The sequence below is a fragment of the Mytilus galloprovincialis genome, chromosome 2, assembly GCF_965363235.1.
Source record: "Mytilus galloprovincialis chromosome 2, xbMytGall1.hap1.1, whole genome shotgun sequence".
In the NCBI taxonomy this organism is placed as follows: Eukaryota; Metazoa; Mollusca; class Bivalvia; order Mytilida; family Mytilidae; genus Mytilus; species Mytilus galloprovincialis.
Window position 1 is genome coordinate 79,686,138 of NC_134839.1, and position 20,474 is coordinate 79,706,611.

General features: G+C 31.7%; 1 protein-coding gene across 1 annotated transcript in view; it reads right to left on the bottom strand.

Moving 5' to 3' along the window:
• Positions 1–20,474, bottom strand: part of LOC143064508 (ATP-binding cassette sub-family C member 3-like) — a 51,209-nt gene that overhangs the window by 2,425 nt on the left and 28,310 nt on the right. The window contains exons 9-28 of the mRNA XM_076237380.1: positions 20,136–20,313; positions 19,167–19,487; positions 18,106–18,243; positions 16,493–16,636; positions 15,187–15,277; positions 14,704–14,773; positions 13,538–13,664; positions 13,024–13,200; positions 11,280–11,447; positions 10,352–10,541; positions 9,556–9,685; positions 8,658–8,799; positions 7,082–7,313; positions 6,480–6,790; positions 4,663–4,862; positions 3,255–3,378; positions 2,666–2,767; positions 1,942–2,085; positions 1,096–1,254; positions 327–493 (exon numbers count right to left, since the gene is read on the bottom strand). Of these exons, the coding sequence (XP_076093495.1) occupies positions 327–493; positions 1,096–1,254; positions 1,942–2,085; positions 2,666–2,767; positions 3,255–3,378; positions 4,663–4,862; positions 6,480–6,790; positions 7,082–7,313; positions 8,658–8,799; positions 9,556–9,685; positions 10,352–10,541; positions 11,280–11,447; positions 13,024–13,200; positions 13,538–13,664; positions 14,704–14,773; positions 15,187–15,277; positions 16,493–16,636; positions 18,106–18,243; positions 19,167–19,487; positions 20,136–20,313 (3,315 nt within the window). The remainder of the gene's footprint in view (positions 1–326; positions 494–1,095; positions 1,255–1,941; positions 2,086–2,665; positions 2,768–3,254; positions 3,379–4,662; positions 4,863–6,479; positions 6,791–7,081; positions 7,314–8,657; positions 8,800–9,555; positions 9,686–10,351; positions 10,542–11,279; positions 11,448–13,023; positions 13,201–13,537; positions 13,665–14,703; positions 14,774–15,186; positions 15,278–16,492; positions 16,637–18,105; positions 18,244–19,166; positions 19,488–20,135; positions 20,314–20,474) is intronic.

The window sequence follows — 20,474 nt, forward strand, 5'->3', positions numbered from 1 at the left end:
TGGATAAGATTGTCCGAGTCTGACAGGAAAAAAATCAAACAGACTAGAAAGATCTTGCATTAACACAACAATGTCCTGAAGGCCAAAACATTTTGTTGTATATTTTGAGACAGGCATACAAAATATAGCGGGGTTAAACTAGTACTTAGAACATTCTTCCTCAATTTAGATCATTGCAAAATAGAAAGAAGATAGGAAAATGAAGATGCAAAATACTACTTAATCCTATAAAAATGATATTATAGACATAACGAACACACAAAAAAAAAAACCAAATACATACTTAATAATACTGATTATTAATAACTTGGTGTATATATACAAACCTTAGATCTCGTCCACTTTCACCAACTTCTGACCTCAAATCGGCATATTGAGAAGTTATGAAACTTTTTAAATTTGAATACTCTAATGCTTTCCAAATTTGTGCATCTGTAAATTTGCTACTTGGATCAAGGTTTGTTCTCAATGACTCAGAAAATATCACTGGATCCTTTTAAAAAATACAGAAAATTCTATAATAAATCTTATGCGAGTAACCTTATTTAACAATTTCCTATAACACCATCTTAAATAAATGTGCTCTCCGGTTGATAATCTATTTTTTTCAGTTTATAGGTTTTAAGTAATTGAATAAGTTTTCATCATCATTAAAAGAGGAGCGAAAAATACATGAGGGACAGTCAAACTCATAGAACGAAAATAAACTGACAACGCAATAGCTAAAAAAGAAAAAGACAAACAGACAAATAATAGAACACAATACACAACATAGAAAATATGAAACCTGCCATGTATTTTCTCCCAAGAACCAAAATATTATTTGAAGAGAAAAAAATTAAGACAATAGAAGGCAAAAATAAAATAAATCCCCCCGAAAGAGATACAAAATAATCGAAGCAAAGAACAACGGCAAAACATACACCAAAATGTTTATTTATAAACGTGATTATTTTGCACTTTTTTTAATTTTTTTTTATTTGACTATTGCATAATCTAAACTCAATTAAACTAATCATCAATGTACTCATAAATACTTTATTTTGGCTATAGAAATAAATCTTTTCTACATACATATTGTTTAGTTTACCATACCTGAGGTAAAATAGAAATTTTTGACCTAAGATCATGCAATCCAATAGCAGCTATATCAAGTCCATCAATCTTGATACAACCATCAACTCTCTCTATCAGTCTGTAAAGTGCCATTGTTAAAGACGACTTTCCTGCTCCTGTGCGTCCGACCACGCCTATCTTCAAAATTATATAATATTCAATATGTTAATTACGCAAGAAATACAAGGAGAGCAAGCATAACATGAACTCACAGAAATTAATAAACAACTTTTATGAAGGTTAATCCAGAAAAAGGTTCGGGACACATGACATATATATGTTTTTTTTATATTGTAATTGTTAGGTATTGTTTACTGTTAATCAAGTTATCAAATCACATAATAAATCACATAAGATAAAAAAAAAATGACCTGCAAAATTTCGATATTATCTATATTCTGAAATGTACAGTTTGTCAATATGTTGGCGAGTTATAGCAGCCATTAACGCTACAATGAGTATATTGACAATACGCCCGATGAAGCTATATCTCTAAGCGTGTCAACACTTCCGACATTCCGACCACATCATCGAAAATATTTTATCGCATGAAAGTTCAAGTGATTACACGGTATTTTCACTTGAATGATGCCGTGTGGTAATATCAGGAAAAAGTTTAGATAAAGGAACCAAATGTACTTCATTCCAATGGCATCAACAAAAAGACGTATACCTCCAATTCCGTGAAGTAAAGTTTGGTTACAACAATGTAGCAACCAAAGGCATCAATTATGTAGACGTTTACATCATAAACACAAGGATTTTAGCATATGAATATCGTCAGGAATAAGTTTACTTAAACTTAAAAAGATACAAATATCTTACCTTTTCCCCAGGCTTTATGTTACAGCTAACACCCCTCAATACTAAGTCCAACCCTTCTCTATAACAGGTCTTATAGTTCAAAAACTCAATTTCTCCATTTGCTGGCCAGTCATCAACTGGCCTTTTGTTGCCTATCCATGTTGCCTATAAATATACTCAACTTTTTCAACATTGCTGCTTGACGTTTTATTCCACACAAATTGAATTTAACGGACGATCAAAATAGCTAAATAAACAATTCAATGACTTATTTCATTAATTTAACATTTGTTAGATTAATTTCCAACAGATGCAGTAGAGACAGCTTTTAGTTAATTAAGGCGAAATCAAATTGTCAAAATTCAAATCTTGTACCAGTCTGCTTTTTATATAAACATGCATTCTGTCCTATCCTTTGTCTGATCAAGGCAGTCATACATCATGTTCCAAATTAACTTTCACCAGTCATAAAGTCTGGTCATCAAGATAACCAGCTGTAAATGCTTGTATAGTATCTATCAGTCTATATGACAGTTAAGTTCATATTCAACAGTTCAACAGCTACTGTTATCGTATAGGGTTTTGTGCAAATTGATCATAAAAGGAAAGAGAAAAATGCAAACTCTCTCATTTAAAATTTTATCAGCACGTGCATGATTGATTAACTTGGACAAGAAAATATCAAAAATTCTTATATCTGATTCAAAACTTCATTTCATCTATACAAAAAGTCAATAGAAAGTACCTCTGGTTGTAATTTGCTGTACTCATCAACTCTCTCCATTGATATAATATCCATTTGTAAAATACTGACAGTTTGTACAACAGCATTCATGCTTACTATTATCTGCAGAAAAAATATCACAATTTTAACAACTTGATTATAATGGGTACATACAAATTAAAACAGAAAGCTGCTAACAGTTCCTGCTCAAATTGCACATATATATTGGGATAAAATATTTATAATTCAAGGGTTAACAAGAATCTGTCCATAGTACACGGATGCCCCCTCCCACTATCATTTTCAATGTTCAGTTAGTGGACCGTGAAATAGGGGTCAAACTCAAATTTTGCATAATATTAGAAAGATCATATCATAGGGTGCATGTGTACTAAGTTTCAAGTTGGGACAAAGCAAACGGACGAACGAACGGACGCAAAGACCTGAACACATAATGCCCCTCTACTATCGTATGTAGGCATATAAACATGTTTGTGCTTGAACTAAAAAATGGTTCGTGTACCTTTTGCTAACATTTTTATATCTCAAATAATGGTAAACCATTTTTAAAATCAAAAACATTGTATATATGTTGAAAACTGATGCTTACCTGTAATGCATATGTCAATGACAGGCCGGCATCTGCCCCGGAAAGAGATGTTGAGAGCACAGCAAAAAGTGCAGCAGCTAAAACTACCAAGTTTCCAAACGTCTGTATTCTCATACCAATCCATCTAAAATACAATTATCTATTTCTAAATGACCTTTAACATTTAGGCTAATTATCGTTAAATACACTACAGAAGAGCTTACGGATTTGTGAAAGGTCAAGGCCGCCAGATGCAAAGGATTAATAAATGTAAGTTATCTTAAATATACATCTCAAGGATTATGTACGTTTTATGAAATGTATTGCCACTTATAGATTACAAGAATTTCCTATTGAAAGCATGAAAAAGATCAAAGCATTAGGCGTTATCTGCTCTCCAGGTTGCAGGTTTCTTTCAATTAATGAAACTAAAATAATTTGAATCTAATTGTCAATTACAATTGATATATATATAAATATACAACGGTATGATAAGTATAGCCGACAGGTTAACATCAGAGAAATCCAGTTTGTCATTTATAATTCTAATAAGTTGATAGTGCAAATATAGCCCAGTTAAGTTGACACTTGATGCAAAAAGATAATGTCATTCCATCAAACAAAGTGAATTCAATTTCTCATTTCATAATATTTTTTTATAACTATACGTAACGTTGGCGCTTTTCTTATAACTACACGCAACTGCGGCGCTATCTCGCGACCATAAAACATAGGCAAACAGGATCTTCCCATCCTTCCGGAGCACCGGAGATCTGTGGGTTTTGTACTGCTCAGTCTTCAGTTCCCTTATGTTGTGTTTTGTGTACTATTGTTTGTCTGTTGTTTATTTAGCCATTAAGGTGTCCGGTTTTTTTTAAAATTTGAATGTCCCTCTGGTATCTTTGTGCAATGTTGTATCCACTGTTTTTTCTATTTGAATATTCATGCAATACTAATGATTGTTACAATGAACAAAAAATAAGCTAACACAGTTTGATCTTTATAAAAATGAGAAAAAGAAATTTAATAACCATATATAATCAAAGAGCTGAAAGCTGTGAGCAAAAATGACGCCACTGTGTCTTTAATATTGGGATATTTTTTATGCAAATCTTGATTTTCACATACAGTTATTAGTTTAACAGTGCAACATGTCTCGTTAGCATATAATTGATATTCGTATGTGTGTGTGTGTGTGTGTGAAGTGAAGATGACAACTGGCTGTTTTTTAGTACAAATGAATAGGTCAAGACTACCTCAATAATCTACAGTATCCAATTACTACTGGCTGTTTTTAGTACAAATAAATAGGTCAAGACTACCGGAATGATCTACAATATCCATTGACTACTAACTAACAAAGTCTTCCACAAGATAAAACTATACAAAGTACACAAAGCTATTATTGCAACTCTATGAATATACTAACCCCATTCCAGTGTTTGCGGCAAAATAAAATGACGAGTTCAAATCCAACCGTTTGTAGACTTCATCGATAAACCTTTCCTCTGAGTTATAGGCACGAATAACACTGGTGCCATTTATAGTCTCACTGTAATGGCTTAACAAAAGTGATCTCGTCACTGCCTCTGTCCTTTTTAATTGTCTTGATGTAGGTAAATAGAATTTCTGAAATAGAATACATATGGACAGACTTATATGAGTACGTTGAGTTTGTTGAACGAGGAATACTGCTTTCCCAAAAGTTGCAAAGACAAGGCTGTGAATCAATCAAATTAAGGTCATCACTCAAGAAATTTTACGGTCGCCATCATGAGCTGATTGGCCATTATGACAAAAGTGTGTCAGAAATCATATCTGATACTCTTTCTGAGTCATAATAACCTTCCATATCATCATTACCGAACTGAACAAAGAAATAACACGACGGGCGCCGTATACGGTGCAGGAAATGCTTACCCTTCCGGGGCACCTGATTTCACTCCCGGTTTTTAGTGGAGTTCCTGTTGTTTCTTAATTATTATTTATAACTGTTGATGTAAATGTCCTTTGCTTTTGTGAGTCTTTGTTTACTCCTTGGTTTTGATTGTTATTGTCTTGTGAACTTAACCAGATACAACCAATTGAATTCATATTTCATTTTTCCTTTTATTCTCACATCCTACCGTAATTGACAACTCTGGCGTACATATTTTAATCCTGGAATTTCTTACAAATTTACAGAACAGTTGGCCTATACATTCAATACTTCATGTCATAGTTTGTGTACTGCCTAAACCTATTTTACATCCATGATAATTTTAAATCCTATAATTGTTTATTAGCTTTCTTAGGCGTGAAACTATACAATAGTTATCAAAGGTACCAGGATTATAATTTAATACGTCAGACGCGCGTTTCGTCTACATAATACTCATCAGTGACGCTTAGATCAACATAGTTAAAAAGCTAAAAAAAGTACAAAGTTGAAGAGCATTCGGGGACCAAAATTCCAAAAAGTTGTGCCAAATACGGCTCGGGTAATCTATGCCTGGGATAAGAAAAAGTTTTACGAAGAAATCAACATTTTGTATACAAAACGTTCGGATACTTCAAGTGAAATTTTTATTTTTACCTTCATTTCGCAACAAAAGATAATTATTTACTCACAGGTATATACAGAACATTTTACATATTGTTAAGTTAAAATCATTATCGTAACCAACAAATACATTAATAAACGAAACATATAAAAGCATGTGTTGAAACAACCGGTGTCGCTGGGTATAGGGAGAAATGCAAACCAAAGTCATCGTTCTTGGAGAGTGAACTGGCGTTGTGTAAATGGCATTTAAAAATATTTTAGTACAGCTAACTTTGAAGTAAACCATATCAAAAAAACTGAACACCCGTGATGGTCATAGTGATTAGTACGTAATATAAGATAGAATATATAAATTGTTATATTTGCCAAAATGGTAACGATCTTTTACAAAAGTTTGCTACTAATAGTTTGCAATTTTTTTCAGTTTGCATTTTCAATGTCGGTTCATATTCGATACAATCATGGTTTTTTAAAGTGTTTTTTAATTATCTTTTCGCTTATTATTTTGGCAAAAGGGTTACAATGTGTTTTTGGTTTTGGTGGTACAATAAATTTGTTTAATTGTAATATGATTGACAATTAGCCACCAATCCACCACAAAACAATAGAAGCAAGTGAAAACAACTATTGATCATGGTACTGCCTTTATAAATGAGCAACGATCATAACGTTTACTCTCCAAAACAAGGTTTTTCACTTACTATAATCACAACGTATAAAACTGCTACAGGAACGATAACAACCATCACCAATGGGGTCTTCATGACTATCACTATCATAGTAGCAATCAGAGTTGACAGTGAAATAACGAAAAAATTACAGATACGTGGAAATCTGTCATCTAATATATCGATATCACCGGAAAATCGATTTATAATTCGTCCTGTAGGTGTTGTATCGAAAAATGACATCGGTGATCGGAGAATGCTGCTCAAAACCTTTGAATGAAATCTATTTGTTCCGTGTATGAAACCGTTAACAATGAAACCTTGAAAAAGTATAAAACTAATTCCTGAAAAAGATTAGAGAATAACATTACCCATCTAGTTATTTAAAACATACGCACGAAATTCACAAATTGTTAATTTTAAGTATAAAAAACTTAGATGTGACAATTGACTTGATATGCTTAATAAAATTGTTAAATGATAGAGAAATGTTTTCAAAAATTATGATTATTTCTCAAAAAGAGTGAATTTTTAATAACATCCGTTTCTAAACATTTTTTTTCACATTTCGAATACCCTCTAGTAACAAGATCAAGTTGGTCAAAATACGAAAATGCAATGTGATAATGTCATACCTTGTAATATTCCAATCAAAGCATAAAATCCAAGATAGTAAGTTTTTTCTTCATAGTAAAAGTCGGTGTTCCAATTTGAAACATTCAATAAATACAAATTAGATGTCCAGTATGTAATCCAGATATTTGAATATATTCCTAAGCCTTGGTATACACACAAGAAAATAAAAGCCATAATTGTAATTAATACACCCATTGACTTGATGTAAGTGAGAATGACTGCTAGCTTTACCTAAAAAAATACAAGAACTGCTAATTTAGCCAGTCATCAATTCTGAAAGCATGTTTAGCAGTTATGTTAATTAAGTTCAGTTTGTATACATTACATACGAAATTACCAAAGTGTTTGGTTATGGTCTTTTTATAATAATGGAAACAGACAGAGTTAAAAATGTCCTGTACCAAGTCAGATATATGTCCATTGTTATATTATTGTTCGTTTCTGTGTGTGTTACATTTTAACGTTGCGTCGTTTGTTTTTTCTTATTTTTGAGTGTAATTTCACATTGCGATAAGACGTGTCACGGTACTTGTCTATCCCAAATTCATGTATTTGGTTTTGATGTTATATTTGTTATTCTCGTGGGATTTTGTCTGATGCTTGGTCCGTTTCTGTGTGTGTTACATTTTAGTGTTGTGTCGTTGTTCTCCTCTTCTATTTAATGCGTTTCCCTCGGTTTTAGTTTGTTACCCCGATTTTGTTTTTTTGTCTATGGATTTATGAGTTTTGAACAGCGGTATACTACTGTTGCCTTTATTTAACCAGAAATCTGAAATGGTATTATCGAAATATCTTTTTTCATAAGCTCGACAACAATTTCCCCTTTATTTAAATTTCAGTTGCTTGTGATTTTTACTTTAAATGTTTAAAGCCTTTTTAGATCAAGGCCTTAACTAAAAGAACTACGACACAAAAGAAACACAACACTAAAATGTAACACATACAGAAACGAACTATAATATAACAATAGCCATTTTCCTGACTTGGTACAGGACATTTTAAGAACAAAAAACGGTGGGTTAAACTTGGTTTTGTGGCTAGCCAAAATCAAAAACGTCGGAAACAATGAGCAAAATCATCCAAAAGAAAAACCAACGAAAAAGCACACAACAGTCTTCAAAACACTACATAAGAAAATCGTAGACTCCAATCATAACCCCTTCGAAAACTAGATTTATCTGCCTATATTTAAACCTTGTCCTTTATCCTTTGATGAAAATGTGTCTCATTGGCAATGATGCAACTTATATAAATATCCTTTACGATAGATAATTAAGGTAATCTGCAATCAATTCCATCTTCATGTCTTACATATCATGTACTAGTACTGTGTTATAATTCTACTAGATTCTACTAGGCCATCGAAAGCTGAATATTTAGTCCAGTTTTGGTGGCCAAGTGGTCTAGAGCGCTGGACACAGTGCAGGCGATGTTATCTCGATATCCCATTTGCACGTTTTCGAATCCCAGCGAAGGGAGAACAAATAGTTGCTACTGCAAAGTTGCTAATTTAACATTGTTATGTGATATTTAGAGTAATTATATTATATACTTAATGTATAATTTGATGCATACCGATCCTTTTTCAGATGTTTCATCTTGTACTAACACACCATCTTTTTGAGGTTTTGCTGTTTGACTTTCTTGTTTATCTGGTGATCCAAAATCTTTAGACACTTGCCTCTTAAGCTTTCGACTGTTTTGTCTTGCTAATGTCCTAATCAATCAAGAAATTAAAAAATCATCCTATCATTTCTAAATGGATATGGCTTAGTTGTCATCAAAATGAACTACTAAATAATTTGAAAGTCAAATTTATGACTAAAGTCCAAAAGGATCTCAAAACATTAACTTGTTCTAACAAAATATTATTCCAGTTAACCAAAATAGAAAGATGCATATTAACATTATTTATAAAATAACAAGCTATACTTCAGTAAGATATGCTCGTCCGCTGCATATTTAAATTTTGTGTCTTTCCCCCGATTTAAACGTTTCATACAATATATAAAATTTATTCAATGTTTGTTGTTTACGCAACGTCCAGTTTCAAATTGTCCATGCCAATTCAGGACAGTCATTTGATCAAATCACTGAAGTTATTCCTTAGTGTGTGGACAGATAAATGGAGAGAAGTAGTAAAGCCTACTAATGTTACGTTTTTCACAGGTGTAAACAACTTGTTGTTTTTTTTCCAAATCGAAAGGGAGTCTTCTTTCACCAATCTCAATAACAGTATTCTAAAGACAATTTAAATTACGATAACAAAGTAAATGTTCTTCGTGTGAAAAAATGCCTTAAACTTGACTGGTAAAGTCCGAAATTAAGATTGACACATTTTAACAGTAGTTAACACTAGTTTTACATCTAAGATATAAAGTTTTAGAAGAATTGCTTTGACAACGTTTTTTATTAAAAAAAAAAATATATAAAGACTTGCTAAAACATATTCCGTAAAATAATAACCCTTTACCTTCTTGACCTTGAACGTTGTGTTTTATTTTCGTCATCTGACATTACACCGTCGGATGTTATATAATCAGACATCCCTCCATCGGAAGTAACAATTACTCTCTCGAACATTTCATCTTTAATTTTCTGAACTGTCAAATAAAAGAAAGTTACTGCGAATTTGGCTTTAAATTGTGCTTATCAGTTTATAATTTAAATTACTTGACGATAGTTGCTAAAACACGGTCTAAACGGCTAAATATATTAAAAAAGAAAACAATAAATTTTTGAATTCACGGAAATTGTAAAATATTTGTTGAAGTATAGAGGTATATGGTATAAAATCTTAAATAGTCAATGTCGAATAGGAATTGAATTCGTTTTATATTTTGGTCCTGCAAGTGACCCAAACACAAAACAAATTGACTCTAACTCTTCGTTTTTATTTAAACTCTAGACGTTAAGCAACCAACAATCCATCAATCCATTTTTCCTATTTTCAACCTCATTCAGTTTAAGTAAAAGGTCTACGGGCAATACCAGCTTAAGTATGTCGCATTTTAGAAGAAGAAAAAAAGAATATATATCCATAAGACGCACTATCACATTTCTTTTTCACTAAACCATGATATGTTGGGCAAACCCATAATTTGACGTATAATTAACAGTAAAAAGCTCTTAATATCAGCGTTATAATAATGGACGTGGGTACTATGCGACAAAGATTGTGTGAGCAAATTTACGATTATATAAGGAAAACATCGTAATACTATTGGGCAAAATATTAGCTTTATTTCGCCGCGTATTCGTTCACTCACATTCAGTGTCGTCTCCGTCTTCTGATGTGTCTTCGTCTACAAGGTGCTGCATCAAAAATCGGGAAAAAGGACCATTATTGCTAACTAAGCGTTCGTATGTTCCATGCTCAGAAATTATACCATTGTCTATCACTATTATTTCATCAACCTTTGGAAGCCATTGTACACCATGTGTTACAAAAATTCTCGTCTAAAAAAAATATCTTTCATTTTTAGAATTCAATCGTTTTTCATACCTACCACTTCTTTTTTTTAAAGAGCTTGTTTTAGTATTTATTTAACGAAATACACTTCACGGTACAATGCATCCATATTGTAGATACATATACTTATATTTGTCTATTGGTCTTTAACTTTTGCAACAGTAATTTAATATTGTGACAAATTATCAGATCATTTTACATATTTACCACAAATAAACATGAAAAATAGAGATAGGAAAGGTTCCTAATTGTTTTGACACGATAGCTTGCTTCAAAATAGAGTATTCATTGTTCTGATTGCATTTGTTTTAAAACTATTCCTATCGCCTGTATCCTTCAGACTCTATCGTTTATTCGTTGAAAGCGTTTTTCTTTCTTTTGTCATTATTTTGATGTTTTACAAATAAAAAAATCAACGTTGGATATCAAAAACTGAATTTTGATATCAAACGGTGTGTTGAATATTGAAAACGGATATAGGAAGAAAAACAATTAACAAAAAAACGAAATTTGAATGTTGAATGTTAAAATCGAATGTTAAATGTTGAAAATGAATGCTAAAAAAATCAATTTGACTGTTGAATGTTAAATCTAAATCCTACTTGACATGCGTGCGATCTTTGGTTGTTCAGACTCTAGTTTTTGTACCAGTGTGGAAAGTTGTCTTATTTACAATCATACCACATCTACTTATTTCAATTAGATATTATTTCAAATATAATTACCTTATTTTTTAGCATTCCATTGGGACCAATAACTTTGTCGAATAAATCTTTACCAACATGGGAATCAACAGCACTAAGAGGATCGTCCATCAGGTATATGTCAGAATCAGAATAAACTGCTCTAGCCAGGTTTATACGTTGTTTTTGGCCTCCACTGACATTTATTCCCTAACAAAACATAAATTATCTTTATATCAGTGTTTCATAGTCTTTCATTCCTTAATTTTGATATTTTTTTTAAAATATATCGATACTTTTTACATTCTTAATTCATTTATCATAAAACTTGAAAGAGAATATTTGAAATCCTACAAATACTGTACCAAAACATACACCAAAACCATACTCATCCGAAACACAAACAAACAAACAAACAAACACATACAAAAAATCCAGATGGTCTAACTTGCACAATGCAATTATTTTTTCTACTTTTTTTAAATTTCTTTCATATAGTTTTCGCTGCTGGCCTAACCCGTTGCTTTCTTCTTATAGTTGATGTATTTCCCTAGGTTTTAGTTTGCAACCCGGATTTGTTTTCTCTAATTCGATTTCTGACTTTTGAACTGCAGTATACTACTATTACCTTTATCTAAAACACATTTCGTTGTGCACAAAATAGTTATTTAAGAAATAATTCATGGGGGCTTGAATATATCGTGATTTTACCACGGGTTGGCCCTTTATGACAAATATTTTACCCCTGAGCGATAGCGAGGGGTAAAATATCGGCATAAAGGGACAACCCGTGGTAAAATCTAGATATATTCAAGCCCCCATGAATTATTTCGATTCTGATAGGACACATACGGCAATTCTTTTGGATCGAAGCGCTCTAGGTGTAGGCAAATATTTGCCGTTCCCATAAATAAACGCACTAATAAACTAGCGTAAAAGAACGGAGCAAACTGCATTAGTGACATGTTTAAACTATTTAAAATAATGTATTTAGACAGTTTTGGATGAATTTGAATGATAATTTATTTATATGTCTTATATGATGTACAATAAAGGGCTTTTGCCACATTTTAGCATCATTTGTGTATGTTTCCTTGTGATGATTTTCGGATTCACAAGCGTGTATTTTCCCGTAAAATGCTTACATTCTAACGTCATTATTCTATGACGTCGGGTATCTCATTCATAAAAAAGCATATGACGTGGGAGTACAATCGGAACAGCACTGGCAATATATTCATATTTTACCACGGGTGTGTACTCAAAGCGTTTGAAGGACGTCATGTTAGAACAAATTGTAATGAATACCGCAGAAAATATAGAGTTTTCTGCTTAATTCAGCCTATACTGACTGTTATTTTGAAGAGGGAATAGAAATGAAAAAGTAGTTTGTAGAATATGTGCTAAAACGAAGAAAACAACACTCTTATAAATATCATGCGTCCGAAGAGCTTTTTTGTCTTATGTTTAAGGACTTTCAAAGCCAAATAATTGCAAGCTAAGGACGTACAAGAACCAAAACAGGCATAAAATAATAACCTAAAAAATCTAAGGTGGTCAACTTTATTTGAGGGAGTTCAAACCTCAATATCTTAAAAAGTTCTATATTTATAAACATTTAAAAAAAGGTTTGTTGATAATCCTGTTAGTACCGAAGTACTCACTACTAAGATGACGGGGACTGCTAGTTCATCCGCAGTGTTATCGACCCAGTGCTGTAAAAAAACGATAAAACAACATGTATCAAATTTCATTTGTCAATCAAAATATCTTGCATTAAGCTCACCCTTTCCCCTAATTCAGTTTCATCTCCACCAGGTAGAATTCTAAAATCTGTTCTCAAGCAGCAGTTTTTAATAACTTTTCTGTATTTACGATCAACATATTCATGTCCATATAAGATATTATCTCTGATTGTAAGGTTTTGTATCCATGGTTCTTGTGATACATAAGATACTGAACCCTGCAAAGTAATATAAAAGTAAGATATATAAAAGACCCGAGAAAGGAAGAAACGAACCTAAGAAAAGTAGCAATTGATTGCGACTTACATTTTTAATATAACAAAAATCATATATTATTTGTTTTGTTTAGATCGTTGCTAATTCTAAGGAGGGGGGGGGGGGAATATCAGCCATAGCAGCTTAAAAGAAAACAAAATCATACAAATGCTTTCACATTGATTACAGATATTGGAATTCTATATTTTAAAGACAAGTTAACATTGTTTTACTGAGTTGGTGATATCCTTTGGGTATATCAGTCAACCGTCTAAGTTATAAAGGTATTACGGTAATTACCTGTACATGCACTTCGCCTTCTAATTTCTCCATCTCACCAAGAATGCTGGATAACAACGAGGATTTCCCGGACCCAACAAGACCTACAACTGCTACAAGTTTTCCCTGTCGGATTTTTGTATTCAAGCTATATAAAGATACATTTTATTATTTTCAGAAATATTTTATACACAGTATTAATTTTATATCGTACAAAGCAATAACATGACAAATAATATATATATATATATATTTATTTACACATGAAAATTTAAGGATCTGTACACCAATAGCGACAGAAAATAATAATATTTCAATAAGATGAAGTCATTTTGTATTGACAAATATTTTGAGAGGCCTTTGATAATGTCAATTTGTTTCAAATAGCAATATAACAACCTAAAATCTGGCACGGTTTTTTTTCATCAAATGATCTTCAAAATGAACGAGGTTCATAATAAAGAGCGACCACAACATCAATCTTATTAAAGTTCTAGTAATTGAACAGAATTATCAATGGAATGATACATCGAAAAAATAAACCATTGTGTCAATATAATGGAATTATATGCGACTGTCGTACGAGAGAGAGGTTCAGTTAGCTATTAAACCAGAATTAGTCCAATATTTTCTACATAAGAAAATGCCTATCTATTCATTTGATGTGTTTGAACTCTTCATTTTGCCATTTCATTTTTACCGTTTTGAATTTTTTCTCGGATACGGTATTTTAGTTATATATTTTTTTATAGTCATTATCACGATTTGGTTGATCAATACGATATGTCTCAACTCACTAGCGATAAATGTTCGGTCTTATTTATTTTGACACCAGTAAAATTGGTTGATCTGTACTTTTATCGAGCTAGTTCTATTCACGCTCTTGACTTGTTGACCGTGAACTCATGTATTCATAGCAGGAGCACGTGCGTAGGAAAAGATTGCACTGTCGATGTACTCAGTCTCGTTCCTTCTAGAATTGATGGGATTCCCTCGTGTGATTTATTTTTACCGTGATTTGCATCTTCCTAATCAATCTACGGAGTCTGAACATCGGTATTCTACTGACGCTTTAATCTATAAAGCTTTACATAAAAGGATTTGGTAATGATTATTGTATAAAACTTTTCATGGAGGTATCGTGTTACAACTATTAAAAGTGACAACTGGTTTTTTTTCTCACCTACCCTGAAAGTGCTACTTGATTACAACTTCTGTCCCATGTAAACTTTCCGTTACTGATAGTCACAGCAAAGTCTGGAAAAAAAACGGATACTTAATACAGTGGGAGAAAAACAGTACTGGTTATTATATATTATCGACCGCTCTTACAAAAAGCGTAAAATTATTAGCCTGGAAAAAATATTGAAAATTTAGACATGGAACTGCAATACTTCTACAGAAATTATTTTTTTATTCAAATAATAATTTACTTTGTTGTTTTATTATTGCGCGATTATTTTGTACTTCTAATCTGAAAATGAATGTTGTGACTGTGTGTACATTTAATTTAAAATCGGAAGGGTCAATTTACTAAATACTAATATACTAAAGAGAATGTTACTGGGGATACTAATGAATCAGTCGAATATGTCATACTTTGACGGCAACGCTTCGGAACTCATTGAAAACCGAACTAACCGAAATTATGTTCATAACCTGCCACTTGCCTGAATTCGGAGGAAAGTCTTCATGGCAATTATAGTCATCTATTTCAGGTGATTGGAGAAATTTTCCTATTCTTCTTATTGACACCGATGCCTAAAATACACATACACATTATCAACATATGCATAAGCTGATATTAAAAAGGATAGGACACACACACTAGTAATCTCGAGCACTGTATATTGGTTCCTTATGCTATACAATGAAGAAATATATCACAGTTGTTGTAAGTTGAGATGTGTATAATGGAAAATTGGAATTGGCCCAAAGGCGAAAATGAAGATAAAACTAAGGGCTCTCGAGTTGGTTTATATATATATACACACATCTTTTTTTCTGTTTAAGTATTACCGGTATATTAGCTTACAGGCTTTTTTATCATGATAGATTTTTTTCTGCTTTACATGTTTATAAGGAGTAGAGAATGACAACGGGCAGTAATCCTTCTTAAATGCAACATAATGTAAAGAACTTAATTTCTTGCTGGCTTCGTTGGATTATGGTGTGTTTAAGTTGTTGACTTACGATTACAAATAGTTATTCAGATATGCCAACTTTACTATGCAAGCGATGAAATAAAATACCTGAGCATTTCCACCAAGGATAATCGATAACAATAACTTGATCGATTCCACCAAGGATAAGCGGAAGCACTTACCTGATCAATTATTTCACCACGGATTTTTTTGGATAAGACGTTACTAAGTTGTAAAACTTGTGTCTAATCCATTTGTAATTTTGAACAATAAAATATGTTTAAACTAAACCACGGATAAGCGGTAAATATATTACCTGAGCAATTCCACAAAGGATAAACGGTAAAAATTACCTGAACATTTCAACCAAGGATAATCGGTAAAATTACCAGAGCGATTCGAGCAAGGATAAGCGGTAACACTTACATGAGCAATTCCACCACGGATAATCGGTAACAATTACTTGAACAATTCCCCCAAGTTTAAACTGTAACAATAACCTGAGCAATTTCACCATGGATAAGCGGTAACGATTACCTGATCAATTCCACAAAGAATAAACGGTAACAATTACCTGAGCTATTCCACAAAGGATAAACGGTAACAATTACCTGAGCAATTTCACAAAGGATAAACGGTAACAATTGCCGGTGCAATTCCACCAAGGGTAAACGGTAACAATTACCTGAGCGATTCCACCAAGGGTAAACGGTAACATTTACCTGAGCAATTCCACAAAGGATAAACGATAAAAATACCTTACAAATTCCACAAAGGATAAACGGTAACAATTACCTTACAAATTCCACAAAGGATAAACGGTAACAATTACCTGAGCGATTCCACCAAGAGTAAACGGTATCACGTTCAAAGGAAATTTCAAGATATTGATTATGGACAATGCAAGAAAGGCATTTTTTGCTGTATATGGTTGGTGTGACACAAAGGTAAATATAAGCACCATAAACAAATTCATCTGAAATAAGAAATGTTTATTCATTATGGATACAGTGTAATACGCACATATGAGAAATGGGTAAATAAAAAAAATGAAAATAAATGATGCTACTCAACCAATTAACATATTCAGTATTAACGTATTGTAATTAACATTCTACACATATTACAATAAAGACTCGTGCATATAAAATAGCACATGCCGAAGGAAAAAGAAATAAAGTCAATAGTCGAATGCTTCAAAGATCTTCAAACGATCATCGTAAGTGTTACAATTGAAAAACGTTCTGAAACAAAATATTAAAGATGAATGTATCTTAATTTGTTCAAAGTCAATAAAAGTATTATAAAGTATAGTTATTATTAATAGTATTCCATTTTAGAGTTTCATTTATTTTTATGATCGTATGTGATTGTATTTTGTACTTAATTTGTCTTTGTATATGTTTAACTCTTGTTTCACAAGTTAATGTAAAAGATATTTTTTTATAAATATATCATATAGTATTGTTATATTTTCGGCGGAGGACATTTAAGCGCATTGATAGGACATATGAGCGAAACAAATCGGACGTTTTAGCGCCAAAGTAGAACCCATTTTAGCGCCTGATTATTAACCCATTTTAGCGAAAATTGAAATTGTCAAAGCCCATTTTAGCGAAATAATTATAACCCATTATAATATATAATAAATAAAAAAAAACTTTAAAAGACTCAAGACAGCACAATATAAAACATATGATGTCCATTAAAATACAGCACTAAATATCTAAAAGATTTAATCAAATGTTAAAAGTTCGTTCTAGCCTGGAATTTATGTCCTAGAGAACGTACGTAATGGGCTCTGGATATACCCCCTGTACAATACTGTTGAATTGCATTAGAAACTGTCCTTTCTCTTTATTTTGTCTAGATATTGATGCACATTCGTCTTTACTTCGTATTTTTGTATATGTTGTTAGCAATTTGATAATAGTATCAAGAAAAACGTAAATAGTTTGGTGACAACTATAACATTGCTCTTCATAATGGTCATTGAACGACTCTGGGCCATTATTTGTGCCCGTTGAATTACACTGAACTTCTGCCCAAAGCTTAGTGAGTATTATTCAACCAGGTAAGTTTTCGCTAAAATGGGCTATCGAAAAATACAGGTGAACGGATTAAGCCGGCGCTATAATGGGTTCTAATGTTGGCGATCAAATGTCCCCTAGTAGTTCAAAAATTTTCGCTAAAATGTCCTGCGCTCTATATTTTGTGTTGTGTTTTGTGGACATCTGTTTGTCTATTCATGGTGTTGACGTCTTCGACGTTTTTTTAAATCTCCTTAAAACATAAAATTTATCAACCCAGTAGTTTTATAAAATACCGAGAATATCGTCTTCTCCTATGATACTATATCAATCAATAGAATTTACACTATGCAAACATATTTGATTTCACTTGTTACGGAGGAATTACCATTTCAAAAATATAAATGATACTTACAAAAAATGGACTATGATCTACACATAGTAAGTTCGTGATTGTAACTTTCGATATCTTCTTAAGTACATCAATTTCTTTACGTCGAATATTTTTAATTTTGGTTAAGAAAAATGGCTCCCATGTATACATCTTAATCAGCTAAAAAATATGTAATTGTAGTAAGATAATTTTATTCTTGAACTACTATCTCCAAAACATAAAATGTCACAGTTCCATATCAAGATATTCTATGGCGTTTATGGTATCAACTCTTTATCTATGTTAATAATCAAATACATTAAGTATGTAAAGTTCAGCGTAACGTCTTATGGCAAACCACTTATAAACATGGCTTTGAGTCTAATTCTGAAAGTTAATACGGTAATCAAATTTTCAATCATGTTTTTAATATGGATATATTCACTCAAAATCATGCTTGCACTTGGGTAATAATACTCTACTGCTAAACAAAGAAATGACTCAAATTGAAACTCGGTCTTCAACTTTTGTACCTGGATATTTAAAGGAATTTTGCCCCAAACTGGAGTTCAATTTGTTTGTAACTTTTACTTAGTTACAAATTTCAATTCGAACTTAAACTAAATACTTTAACTTTTATTTGACCTTCAACTAGAACATAAACAATGTCAAAAAGAGAAGCTGAAATATGAGTCAAATTATTATTGAACTTTTCATTCGATCTTCAATTAAAACCACACATAAATAACGAATCTAAATCTGAACTTTAACTCATATGTGATCACAAACAGTAACTTTGGCTTGGAAGTGTTCATTAGATATAGATTTGATTATAAGAATATGTGGTTAGGGTGCCCATTCTTCATCTAAGCTACAATTTGCATGTTTTAACATTTTTCAACTTTTTTTTTCTCTTGTAGAAAATAAAAAAGTTTAATTCAAGTATAAAAAAAACTTGACACAAAATTGATTTTTTTTATTTTTAAAAGTTTTCATAGAATTTACTATAAACAAAAAATTCAGAGTTTTACATTACACCCCATAAATATGTTATTTTATATTTTTACCAGTAATGGTTCACATACTTCACACAATTTAATTACCTTGATTCCATTTATGACTTCGTTGAATATCTTTATTCTGCTACCTTTATACATGAATATGTCTTCAAAATAATCTTGCAGTAGTTTTCCAAAAATCGAATTCAAGAAGAAAATAAGAAGAATAACCACAAGACATCCAAGAAATGATATCCCCATTGGCTTCCACAACTCATAAAGACCAACTACAATCACAATACAAAACGAGGACAGTTGTTGAGTAAATTGGAAAGCATCTTGAATCCGTTGACAGTCCACTGAAACCAAAGTCATAATTTCACCAGCTGTATACGTTTTTTTCTCACTGCTTTTTATTCGAAAAGTCTGAAATAGTTGGAAATTAATTATTTAGTTAATAGAAACTACAGGTTGTGTTCCATCGTCACAACATGTTTTAAAATTTAAGGTAGACATGAATGTAACTAATTATATTTATTTTCCTTTAAAATGTAACTATATTTGCAAACAAGAAATTTCTGCTAACGATTTGATATGGAAATAGATGACATTGTTTTTGTGGAAGGTTCTCATTTATTTTGCATATGCTTGTGAACGTGAGTGTGTGTGCTAATCAATAATACTTCTTCTATTACGTTACAGAGATATAGTTATTTAGTATATATGACTCGTGTTTTTTTTATTATAAGATAACCTCTATAAGTCATAATACTGTTAGCAATCTCTTTTGAATTACATCAAAACATCAAGTTATTAATGTTAACAGGGCTCAGACTATTGATTCGATATAGTATAGTTCAAATTGATGCATTTGATGCAAACGTTTTTTTGGAGGTGTTTCTTTTCAATGTAAAAAGTCATTTGAAACGAGTCTTTTTTAATTTATCAAATAATTGAACTAATGCATGCACATATACTAAACCAAGTAATGCATTCTCTATTCTTTATATTTAAACAACAATGTTTATCTATTCCTAATTTTTTAGGTTCATTTTTTGCAGTTATATTGTATACCTTTTTATAAATCATTCCCATTAAAGCGGTTTTGATTTTCAATGCAAGTCTAAGAGTAAGCTGTTCTGCGTGCAAATAAAACACCAATTGTAGCTGGCAAAGAAGAAACAAAAGTATCGCAAGTACGACACTATACCAGGTATATTTATCTGTTATTTGGACTTCCTCCACTATTAATCTACATATAAAACAAAGAACTCTTTAGATAATGAATATATCACATGGACCTGAATGTGTTTAACATAAAGTTTGATGTTTAAAGAGAACAAGCATAACAATATTATTTTGAAATATGGGCTCTTTTAAAAATAAAATTAATGAAATGTGATAACTATCCTT